This window comes from Anoplopoma fimbria, chromosome 2 (assembly GCF_027596085.1).
Source record: "Anoplopoma fimbria isolate UVic2021 breed Golden Eagle Sablefish chromosome 2, Afim_UVic_2022, whole genome shotgun sequence".
Lineage (NCBI taxonomy): Eukaryota > Metazoa > Chordata > Actinopteri > Perciformes > Anoplopomatidae > Anoplopoma > Anoplopoma fimbria.
This window is the reverse complement of record NC_072450.1, coordinates 19,648,698-19,660,930: the sequence shown is the minus strand read 5'-3', so window position 1 is coordinate 19,660,930 and position 12,233 is coordinate 19,648,698. Positions and strand designations below refer to the sequence as shown.

At 41.0% G+C, this 12,233-nt stretch overlaps 1 protein-coding gene across 1 annotated transcript; it reads left to right on the top strand.

The window, feature by feature from the left end:
* Positions 1 to 136: 136 nt before the first annotated feature.
* Positions 137 to 9,915, top strand: copb1 (COPI coat complex subunit beta 1). The gene is made up of 22 exons (XM_054609534.1): positions 137 to 304; positions 1,762 to 1,914; positions 2,417 to 2,646; positions 3,268 to 3,437; positions 3,548 to 3,662; positions 3,780 to 3,872; positions 3,984 to 4,121; positions 4,268 to 4,387; positions 4,813 to 4,920; positions 5,036 to 5,182; positions 5,309 to 5,454; positions 5,982 to 6,078; positions 6,184 to 6,344; positions 6,477 to 6,597; positions 6,690 to 6,917; positions 7,359 to 7,538; positions 7,990 to 8,134; positions 8,270 to 8,389; positions 8,506 to 8,651; positions 8,911 to 9,000; positions 9,242 to 9,397; positions 9,662 to 9,915. Exons 2-22 carry the CDS (start codon positions 1,824 to 1,826, stop codon positions 9,719 to 9,721), a joined length of 2,862 nt encoding a protein of 953 aa, XP_054465509.1. The 5' UTR covers positions 137 to 304; positions 1,762 to 1,823; the 3' UTR covers positions 9,722 to 9,915.
* Positions 9,916 to 12,233: the final 2,318 nt, after the last annotated feature.

The window sequence follows — 12,233 nt, the reverse complement described above, 5'->3', positions numbered from 1 at the left end:
TTAATCATCTTAAATGTGAGACGTTTACAAAAAAACATCCATTGGCCACAGTCTGGTCTGAACCCGGCCTTCAGATGTTTCTCCTCTCTGTGACGTCTCGGGTTATTTTCGCTCTCGCGTTTGGCCCTTCCAGCGCACTGTAGCAGTGATGTGGCTCAGAAAGTAATCTTCCACGTCAGTAGGAAGTAGTGGAGAGCTACAGAGACAGCTCGCTCAAGGGATCACCTGAGGATTTTTTACAGATGTAATTATCCAAAACCTGGGTGTCGAAGGCCACTTCGGAGGATAATAGTAGTGCGATCAGGTAGGTTGTGTTAGTTTTCACCAACATAAGAGATGTTTGTGATCTGAGCCGTGGTAGCTGCTAAGACAGCTAGCTGACGTCCCTGTCCTCCATTTCACTGCTAGCTTGGGTAAGAGCTAACCTGGCGTTAGCATACACTAGTAAGCAATTCACTATAAAGCTCAACTTAACGTAGCCAGTTAAATAGTCGACTAACTAGCCTAAATGTTTACTTTGGGGTTTTGCTATGCAGCGTTTGATGCTGACGGAGGTGACGTGTTAACGCTGTAGCAGCAGGCTGCTAATGCTGCGTGTCACACTTTATCAACTAAGGCTTTGAAAACCTTCATTGTCAAAACATTGGTTGTTTGTTTTAATTGACAGCAGTCTATTTTTTACAGACAAAAGAACAATTGATAGAAGGTATTAGACATGTTAAATATGACCTCTTGTAGTGTAACTATAACTGTTAATGATATATATTTAAAGACAGCTCAGCAATAAGGCAACTCCTCCTTTTGTGACAGCTTGAACCGTGACACACTGTATGGTTGTCTACTCATTATGTCAGAGTTATTTATTTTTGTTATATTACCAAATCCATTTGAGATTTGTTTTACATTTAAAGAGTATCAGGCAGGCTTGTCTGTGTTGTTTGGGTCCACCGGTAACATTATCTGCAGTTTACAGGTGATTAAACAATCAACCTGTGTTTTAAGTTTGTTCCTGTAATGCTGGGGACTGTTACCAAAATAAAACTTACAAGTGCCCAGTTTCCAGATGGAATTTTAAGAAGCCATTCTTATTAACATCTTGCAGACAGTTTAAGTTTCATCTAATAACCTGATTGACCAGGCCTTTGTAATTAGGATCTTTTATCTGATGCAACACAGACATAATCCAACATATGGGTTTTGTTAGCAAAAATAGTGTAAAATAAATAAAACCCACAAGCCTTAGATGCTTGTATTCAGTTGTTCATTCTTTAAAATATATTTTTTAATGGTTTACCAGGCAGCATTAAAACAATTTGTCTCGCACATGCGATGCACCAGCCTCATTTTTAACTCTGCCCATATACATTGAAACAGGGATTGCTTGGTGCACTCATTCCTCCTGTTCAAACTGGCCTAATGCACTTCTAATGTGATGGGGTTGTATTTGGTAATTCATCCTTTATAGACTCAATAAACTCTGACAGCTTTCCAGTAAAAGTAATCCCTGTGATTGATACCTGGATGACTGTTCTGAATTTTAAAAAGCTCATAGAAAAAGAAGAAATGAAATATGACCCCACAGTGCTTTATTCTGTTTAATGCACGTTTGGCTTTACAGTCGATTTATCTTGTTTGTGTCCGTTGTGTACGCAGATTTAGTTAACTCTGTAGTTTGTAGTTGTATCCCACATTTGCTGCACTCGTCTGTGTATATGGTTTCTCTGCTAATTACTAAATCTACTGTTCTTCTGTTTCTCATAGGTATTTACCAGTGAGCAACATTCATTGGGATTCTTCTAAACGGATACAAGCCCAGCAGCAAAATGACAGCTGCCGAGAACGTTTGTTACACTCTGATCAATGTCTCATCTGACTCAGAGCCCCCTTCTGAAGTCAGCCTAAAAGCTGATCTAGGTAACTATTCTTAATGTTAGCTTGCAACGCTATCTTACTAAACCTTAATAAACCATGCAGATAGGAAATATTCCTTTCTAAATGTCTCCACCTCCTTACAATGGAGATGGTTGGAATTTAATTTGTTTGTTGTGCTCAGTGTTGAAAAGAATCAAAGGAAAAACATCTCTTTTCTGAAACAATGTCCTGGTTTCTCTGGATAATCCACAAACCTCACTGTCGGCAATTTTCATAGGGATTGTTACTTCAGTAGAAAAAATGTAATTAAAACGGTTGACAGTGAAGTCTATGGGTTATCCAGAAAAGCTGTTATCAATGTTGGTTTTACTCTACAAATGCTACAATAATGAACTGCTTATCAAAATCCGCATCTCTTAAAAATATAAATGATAATTCAACCAAATGCTTCAGAAAAGTTTTAGGTTAAGATCCATAAAAGTCATGATGCATGCTTGAGGCCATGCAGATCAGATTTATAGTAATAATAATCATTATTCAACAGAAAAGGGGGAGATCAAGGCAAAGACCGAAGCCCTGAAGAAGGTCATCATCATGATCCTGAATGGGGAGAAGTTGCCAGGACTGCTGATGACCATAATCCGCTTTGTGCTGCCACTTCAAGACCACACCATCAAAAAACTGCTGCTGGTTTTCTGGGAGATTGTTCCCAAAACAACGCCAGATGGAAAACTGCTTCAGGAGATGATCCTGGTCTGTGACGCCTACAGGAAGGTAAGATTCATCGACTCAGTCTGTAGAGCTGTTCATTTTCTTAAAACAGGTGTTCCCTCCATCGTTATACACCATGTGTCGCAGCAGCAAAGGTGATGTTACTGTAACGTTGTGAAAACAAAATGAGAAGGCTTGTTTTTGTTATATTCCGATTTGGCAATATGAGATGGTAAGATGCCCGCATCTGAAGGAATAGCTTAATACCAGTTTGGCCAGGTTGTTGGACAACTGAATCCACTTCATTTCCGTTTGTATTTCTATAATGTATTCATATATGATGATTGAAATTGTAACTTTGCTCAAATATCTTGGTTTCATTTTTGATAATGGAAAAAAAAAACAAAAAAATGTTTTCAATTCAGTGTATTTTGTATAGCCCAAAATTACAAATTTGCTTCAGAGGGCTTTACAATCTGTACACATACGACATCCTCTGTCCCGGAACCCTCACATCGGCACAGGAAAAACTCTCCTAAAAAAACCTTTAACAGGGAGAAAAAAGGAAGAAACCTATGGGAGAGCGACAGAGGAGGGATCCTTCTCCCAGGATGGACACAATGCAGTAGATGTCATGTGTACACAATCATCAAACATCATGTGAAATTTTCCATTCAATTCCAGGACCTGCAGCATCCCAACGAGTTCATCCGTGGCTCCACTCTGCGTTTCCTGTGCAAGCTGAAGGAGTCCGAGTTGCTCGAGCCTCTCATGCCAGCGATCCGGGCCTGCCTGGAGCACCGTCACAGTTATGTGCGCCGCAATGCCGTCCTGGCCATCTACACCATCTACAGGTACAAACTGTTAAATATTTTATGTTCAGTCGCCTTTCCACACACATACAGATTTCGTACTCTATTCATTAGTGAACAACAAACAGCTGATGATATTTACTTGTTTTCAGGAACTTCGAACATCTCATCCCAGACGCTCCAGAGTTGATCCATGATTTCCTTGTCAATGAGAAAGATGCCAGCTGTAAAAGAAATGCTTTCATGATGCTGATTCATGCAGATCAGGTCCGTAGCATATTGTTCTTTTCCAACTGTTCCTATTGTTGTGTGCCACCATGACCTACAGTTTCTGTCCCAAAGGCCAAACTTAACTCATGTCATTCACACATTCCCATTTTACAGGACCGCGCTCTGGATTACCTCAGCACATGTATCGACCAAGTTCACACTTTTGGCGACATTCTCCAGCTGGTCATTGTGGAGCTGATTTACAAAGTGAGTCAAGGCCTCTATTAGTCTAATTTAAGCTTAGTTACACAACAGCATACTACCAGAGGAGCTGCTTTAATGTCTGAACTCTTGATTTTCTTCTTCTCTGCCTGCTAGGTTTGCCATGCTAACCCCTCTGAGCGCGCTCGGTTTATCCGATGCATCTACAACCTGCTGCAGTCGTCCAGTCCGGCTGTTAAGTACGAGGCTGCTGGCACACTTGTAACCCTCTCCAGTGCTCCCACAGCCGTTAAGGTACATTACCAAGGTTTTGTCAGTGATCTCGTGTGTGCAATAAGCTGTATATACGGTTCTGATATTGTCCTACACGTGACCTAATAGCAGCGATGTCTTTGGTCTCTTACCTTCTCTTATGCACTCTGTGTGTTGTTGGATTTCAGGCTGCTGCCCAGTGCTACATTGATTTGATTATCAAGGAGAGCGACAACAACGTGAAGCTGATTGTTCTTGATCGTCTGATTGAGCTGAAGGAGCACCCCACTCACGAGCGTGTACTCCAGGTACGCTGAATTAGTTTCTCCTGTAATCAACAAATAGAATGTAGCGCCTTATAAACCTCAAAGACCATTTATTGTCTTCCATCTCAAAAAGGTTCTTCTTAAAAACATTAACCAAAATGTAGGTCCCCCTGGGAAAAAACCCCCACTATAACCTTTAAACATTTTAGTAGTAGTATTTATGATGTTTGTCTTTGGAGCTTATGGTTATTATTTGATATGAGACTAAAACAAAATATGTGAGAAGATATACAGTATTAAGTTTTCTGTAGTCTAGTGTAAAGAGGTAAAAGCAGAAAAAAAAATCTGCACAATATCAGAATCTGGCAAACCTAAATTTATTACGAGATTGCACCCGTTTGCTGCATCTACAGCACACCATCTCCGATACGACCTAATTTGGTTGTCACTAATGCTTTGTTATCCAGGATCTTGTGATGGACATCCTGCGTGTTCTCAGCACTCCTGACTTGGAAGTGAGAAAGAAGACCTTGCAGCTGGCACTGGACCTTGTTTCATCGCGCAATGTTGAAGAGGTCAGCGGCGTGTGCAGTATATCCGTGTTATTGATGTTGATTTCATGTCCAATCATGGACACATTAGGGAAAGGGGAATATAGTGTTAATAAAGTGCCATCTGTTTGTTTTCTAGTTGGTGATTGTTTTGAAGAAAGAGGTGATCAAGACAAACAACGTAACAGAACATGAAGACACTGATAAGTACAGGCAGCTGTTGGTGCGCACTCTTCACTCCTGTAGTGTGCGCTTCCCCGACATGGCGGCCAATGTCATACCGGTGGTGAGTTTCCTATTATTTAGCTCTGGAAATGTGTTATATTTCATCGCTTTCTAGGAGAGAAAGCATATATGTATATATGATAGGAGTATATACTAAGGCAGTTCTTTGTGTTGATATGATTTACAGCTGATGGAGTTCCTAAGTGACACTAATGAGGCGGCTGCTGCTGACGTCCTGGAGTTTGTACGGGAGGCCATTCAGCGGTTCGAAAGCTTGAGACCCCTCATCATCGAGAAGATGCTGGAAGTCTTTCACGCCATCAAAACTGTCAAGTAAGGCTTTCTATGACTTTGAGGGGAATGTTATGCATCGCCTTGGTTTTTGTCTCTCCCCTAATGGCTATAAAAAGCAGGTTAAATTAGGGTCAGCCTATCTGATTACTATAAATAGGTAAGTCAGTCAACGTTTCAGTATATTCCATTTATATATATTTATTCAGTCTTTGCTAAGTCAATACTCATTTAAACGATAATGTGAGCTGATCTGAGGGAAAATAGCACATTACAGTAGTTCACCAGTTGTGTGTCCTCTCTGAAATGATGTGATGAATATTGAAACAAGAAGATAGCAAATTGAAAGTAAAAAAAATAAATAAAAAGGTTAAGGGTAAGTTATTGTTGCTGGTTACTTTACACGAGGAAAGAAAATGGTCTGATTTTGGTCAATCTGGTATATAGTCATTTGTCAACTGTTACAAATACTTGGCAAAGTTTTGTCATTAGGCCTGGGTAGTAGATCAATACAGGAGTATGTAGCATTGGGAATGCTCATGACTTTTGTCCCCATTGTCATATTTCAGGATCTACAGGGGAGCGCTGTGGATCTTGGGAGAATACTGCAGCACCAAGGACGACATCCAGAATGTGATGACAGAAGTACGCAGGTCCTTGGGCGAGGTATGTTTGTCTACTATTGTCAGAATTTACTGTGACACAAGCTCACCTGACGGTCCAATTTCAAAATTGGTTCAAATATCTGACATCTGTCTCTCGCATGGACAGATCCCGATTGTAGAAAATGAGATAAAGAGGGAGACGGGAGAGGTGAAGCCGGAGGATGAAGTAAGTGCGGCTCCAGCCCAGAAGCTGGTGACAGAGATGGGCACCTATGTGACACAGAGTGCCCTCAGCTCCTCCAGGCCTTCGAAGAAAGAAGAGGATAGGTAAAAACTGCTAAATGTGGGAGGGGGGGGGGGGGGATTGTTATTTGCCTGTAATATTCCATTGACTGTATGGAGTTTGGTAATCTTAACACCCAGCTCACTCAATAAACACTGATTGTGTTGTTGTTGCAGACCTCCACTCAGAGGCTTTCTGATGGATGGAGACTTCTATGTGGCAGCTTCCCTGGCCACCACCCTGACCAAAGTGGCCTTGCGCTATGTTGCTATAGTTCAAGACAAAAAGAAACAAAACGTAAGTTGTCCTCTCCGCACTGACATCTTTTTAAAAATCATTAAACCAACCGCCTGTTGATCTAATCCCTGCTGTATTGCCGTCCCTCTCAGTCTTTTGTCGCGGAGTCGATGCTGATCATGGTCACCGTGCTGCACCTCGGCAAGTCCTCGCTGCCCAAGAAGCCAATTACAGACGATGACGTGGACCGCATCTCGCTGTGCCTCAAGGTTCTGTCAGAGTGCTCGCCACTTATGAATGACATTTTCAACAAGGAGTGCCGCAGATCTCTGTCACATATGCTGACTGTCAGACTGGAGGAAGAGAAGCTGTCGCAGAAGGTAATCACAGTCGACTCGGAGGGCTGAAATTAATATTTAACCTTGGGACAGCCTGGCACAGCTGAAGCATCACCACAAGGAGAGGAAGTGAACACTTGTTTTGTGTTAATTGTATAGTTTGGACCCAGCCCTCATTTAGCATTATTGAAAGTGTGAAGAACATGTGATAACTGTGTATAGGCAGAATAAGTTTTGTTTTTAACAATGTAATCTATGCAACAATAATACATGAGGGCCCTGGTTACTCTTCACAAAAAACATTGACACCGTCACTGCAATTTTTTGTCTTCATTCTGCACATAATGTTACTTGATTATATTTGATTTCTTTCTGTCACCCCTTTGTGTTATTTATTGTGTTTGGATTCTGTTGTGACCTACTTACAGGCCGGATTAGCCCCCTTCCGAAACTAACCATGTACGTTTCTTGTTCCGACCACAGAAAGAGTCTGAGAAACGCAACGTCACAGTGCAGGCAGACGACCCGATCTCCTTCATGCAGCTCACAGCCAAAAACGAGATGACTTCTAAGGAGGACCAGTTCCAGCTCAGTCTGCTGGCTGCTATGGGCAACACTCAGAGGAAGGAAGCTGCTGATCCCCTGGCTTCAAAACTCAACAAGGTACACCACAAGCCCTGCAAGGGAACTGAAAATTGCATTGAGAAAAGCACTTCTGCAATGGACTCAGTTTGGGCTGTAAATATCGTCTCTTCTTGGAGATTGGATTGATTTTGTGGCGTTGAAAACTTGCCTCTTAATTCTTGCAATTATAAAGCATGATTATTTGAAGACCTCAGTGTGACATTTGTCTCAGAGGGAGACGCTGCTTTTGATTGCTCAGTAGGGAAGAGAACAGTTGTCCCTGTTTGTGTTGAGATTTTATGAATATTCTACTATTTAATTGAAGTGTTATTTATCTAAAGGTCATTTAGGCCATGGGTATCTTTTTTTAATTCAAGGACTCACAGCTTCAAGTTTTTGCTTTTATTTTTGTGTATATTTGTGGAAATATTATTTAGTTATATTATATTATAATTCATTATTAAATGTGATTCATTTTTGTCCGTTCTAGGTGACCCAGCTGACGGGCTTCTCAGACCCAGTGTATGCTGAAGCCTATGTTCATGTCAACCAGTATGACATCGTGTTGGACGTGCTGGTGGTCAACCAAACCAGTGATACTCTCCAGAATTGCACCCTGGAGCTGGCCACTTTAGGTTAGTCAGGTTTATTGTCCAATTCACTCAACAAATGTACAGTTTCTCTTCTCTATTAATGCTGATCCAAGCCTATCCCATTGTGTTGCTACAGAGCGCTATGTATGCATTCCACTAAACGTATCCATCCCACAGGTGACCTCAAGTTGGTTGAGAAGCCTTCACCTTTAACTCTGGCTCCTCACGACTTTGCTAACATCAAGGCCAATGTCAAGGTCGCTTCTACTGAGAACGGCATTATATTTGGCAACATTGGTAAGACAATCATTTGGTGTCTTTTTATCATCATAATTCAACTTGTGTTTGTTTTGCTCTCTGTAGGCAGAGAATGTTTTCTTATTTGTTGGGGATGTTTGATTCTGTCTTTCCAGTCTACGATGTGTCGGGAGCAGCTAGCGACCGAAACTGCGTCGTCCTCAGTGACATCCACATTGACATCATGGACTACATCCAGCCAGCGTCCTGCACCGATGCAGAATTCAGACAGATGTGGGCAGAGTTTGAGTGGGAAAACAAGGTAGGCATTTGCATTCCACAAAAGCATTGCATTTATGCTTTGGGGCCAGTTCCCAGAAACAAACTGGCTTCACAGTAATCACTTATTTTGGCATCATGAGTCAGATCATTTTACAAGGTTTGTTGTCGTCTAGTTTTCTCTACTTCCTACTTTTAAGGGAACACATTGCTTTATATTCAAAAGATCAATAACATCACTTAGGAAAATGAAAACGTATAAATGTTGAGGATGGTCTCTAAGAAATCTTTCTGTGTCGTAGGTAACGGTGAACACCAACATCACTGATCTGAACGAGTACCTTCAGCATATCCTGAAGTCCACCAACATGAAGTGTCTGACTCCTGAGAAGGTTGGTATGAGACGTCACATACAGCAAAGGAAAGAGAGTAAATGGTGGTTTTAAAGCTGGCTATACTCCTAAATATGAAGAGCAACTAAACCGTTCGGTGCTGGTGCATGTTGAGAAGAATCACAAGAGGCCTTTGTCAGTAATTTATCACCAAGCCAGATCTAATTAGATAAAGCGTGTCGATCCTCTGCTGTTGTTTTACAATGTTCTCATCTCATTTTATTTTTATCTTATAAACCAGGCACTGTCGGGCTTCTGCGGCTTCATGGCTGCCAATCTTTACGCTCGTTCTATCTTTGGAGAAGACGCCCTGGCTAATGTCAGCATCGAGAAGCCCATCCACCTGGGGCCTGACGCACCTGTCAACGGACACATACGCATAAGAGCCAAAAGTCAGGTGGGTCACAGCTGCTGCACCACGAACACTTATTCATCTCTGTAGTAGAGGCTCGGTTGAATTTGTAATGCTCTCAACTTGAGAAATGCACCAAAATGAATCTTCTTGAAGTGTAACATTTAATCTAATGACCCGTTGAAAGAAAGAATGGATAAGGAGAATGAATATATCAAAAAGCTGTTACATTTAACAGTGCACAGTAAAATGTTCTTCTCAGTAAGTGTACAATCTGCTACAATAAATCCTCCCTCCCTCATTTCACAGGGGATGGCCTTGAGTCTTGGCGACAAAATCAACCTCTCCCAAAAGAAGTCAAATGTCTGAGACAACTCTGGTCCAGCTGTAAACGTTGCCTGCTGTTCTCTTCGATCATCCATCTTTTCATCACAGATAATTAAGAACTCTATAAGTTGCTTCTGTGCTGTTTCTTTTTTTTTATCTAACATCACCGCTGTTATCTCAGTCATTTTCTTTCCCTGTCCTTGTTTAATTTTCAATAAACATATGTATTAAAAGTGACAGAACTTTGCTCCATGTTTTATTCATTGATTCATATCGAGGTGTAGTAAATGAGACGGTGTTTCAGGCCTTTTCAATATGAGGAAATTGAACAGTTTGAAGGGTGAAGTTTGGATGAATACTCTGTTTGACGGCTTTCTCCTGTAATGTTGTACTGTACGTGTGGCGTGATGGTAAAGTGTTAAGTAAGTGACTTCAAAGGAGGTTGTGTCCCAAAGTGAAGGGACTCCGGCCTGCAGCTCCTGCTGTGTCCAGCTTCACTGCTCCCGGCCCCAATTAGAATTCCTCAGATGCCTCGTGTGAAATCTTGCAGAGTGTAAAACTGATGGGAATTAGTTCTGTCATCCTCCCCAAACTGACAATGACATCATGGAGACTCAGAAATACATCCATATACATGCATTTCTTTTAACGGAGGATAATATATTGTAGTGATTTCACAGGTTCTCCTCAAAGCCGTCTGCAAGTTTTACACTGATAATGAGATGGAGATGGATTAGTGTTGGCAGAGTGTTACATATTGCACTTGCCCTCCTGTTTATAATTTATGAGTAAAGGGACGTCTCTGGGAAAGTGCCAGATTAAAGAGTCACAACCCTGCTCACACATTTACAATATCTGTGAAATATTTCTCTCCAGGGGGTTAGATAAAGGCTGAAAGGTGACTTTGAGGTCAGAACTTCCACTCTGAAACTAAATAGTTGGCTATTTGGCAGCACTGCATTGAACGGTCTTTTGGGTTTAGGTTAAAAATGAGCCATAGTGATAATCACAGCTAAACTCCATAACCTGACTCCAGAGATTTAGCACCTTGTGGTTTTGTTATGATTTTTCAATTGGCAGAAAGTACTCACTTCAACATAGATTAAAGTTACATTATCTAGTACATCATATTTTATAGGGATTCGTACTGTGTCTGTGGAACAGGGAATACTTTTGGATTGAGCCCAATGTCAAAACAACTTTTGCTTTTCATACAAAGGTATGTGTTATATTTTAGTTCTTTAGACACTTGCAGGTTGACTGTTGTGTTTTATAAACACCTGTCCTGCATTTTATTACAAGAACTGCTGCAGCAAATCTTTTTCAAAGCTTTCTAATCTGTTAACAAGCACGTCCTCAGTACTTTAAGAAACACATAGGTGAGACTGAAGTTTAAGCAACTCTGTCAGCACTGTAGATATGAATAAACTATAATATGAATGTCTGAAACCATGTCTGAATGGTTTCATGTCCAGCCTCTTCCTTTTGACACTAGATGGCGCCACATGTGTCAGAGCAGACCGTGTGTTGGTATTTTGCACAGAATAATCTTGTAGTAAGATCTGTCATAACATGGCATAGAATTGACATGTTGACATAATACAAGTCATGCTTGTACACACTGAAGTAAAGCTATTTCAGATAAACTGACTGGAAGTCTGCACTTAAGTCTCAATGATATTTTCAATGAAAGAAAATCCGACTCCATCGGTTTGATTTACATGACACCACTTCAAACTGCAATACATCAATATGTCAAACTCATGTAGATTATTAAAATAACAATGCCCCATAAATTTATGAAGGGAACATGTGAATTAGAAGTCACTGTAATATATGAATGAAGATGTAGCTGAGAGCAACGCAATTATCTATATAGTCTATTCTTATAAGACATGTTGTGCAGTTATACTTTTATTTATATATTTATATTTTAAGCATTCTGAACAGTGTCTCAGTTACAGCTGGGGAAATTCTACTACCTTACCATATTGAGAAACCAGCAATATGATAATATTGCAAAGCTAGTGATATGTATGATATGTTTTTTGGGTTGTATCTGTGTGTAGGAGACACTAGAAGTAGTCCACAGTACAAATGTAAAATTCTTGGTTTTACAACTCAGTGAGAAAACTGGCCTATAATACGTGTGAAGGAAAACTACCACCTAAACAAGACAAAGTTAATATTAGCCCTCTAATTGTTTGCATTGTGGTGATAGCCGCAGGGCTCCTTTACCATCGATATAATTGGCTGCAGTTACAGTAGGCTAGACAGGAATTGCTTTCATGTGTGTGTGTGTGTGTGTGTGTGTGTGTGTGTGTGTGTGTGTGTGTGTGTGTGTGTGTGTGTGTGTGTGTGTGTGTGTGTGCAGGCTGTGTTTGAGGACAGGAATGTGACTGCAGGGGAGTATGATGTTAGTCTCAGGACAGGGCTGCAGGGTCGGTTCAGGCGGTGTGTGTGTGTGTGTGTGTGTGTGTGTGTGTGTGTGTGTGTGTGTGTGTGTGTGTGTGTGTGTGTGGTGCATGTGTGTGTGTACTGTAGGTGGGGTGTC

Excerpts from the sequence above, each read along its gene's own strand:
- copb1 (XM_054609534.1), top strand. The coding sequence starts at position 1,824 with ATGACAGCTGCCGAGAACGTTTGTTACACTCTGATCAATGTCTCATCT. Across the intron at positions 4,921-5,035 it reads CATCGCGCAATGTTGAAGAG|TTGGTGATTGTTTTGAAGAA; the intron begins GTCAGCGGCGTG and ends TTTGTTTTCTAG. Across the intron at positions 9,398-9,661 it reads GCATAAGAGCCAAAAGTCAG|GGGATGGCCTTGAGTCTTGG; the intron begins GTGGGTCACAGC and ends CTCATTTCACAG.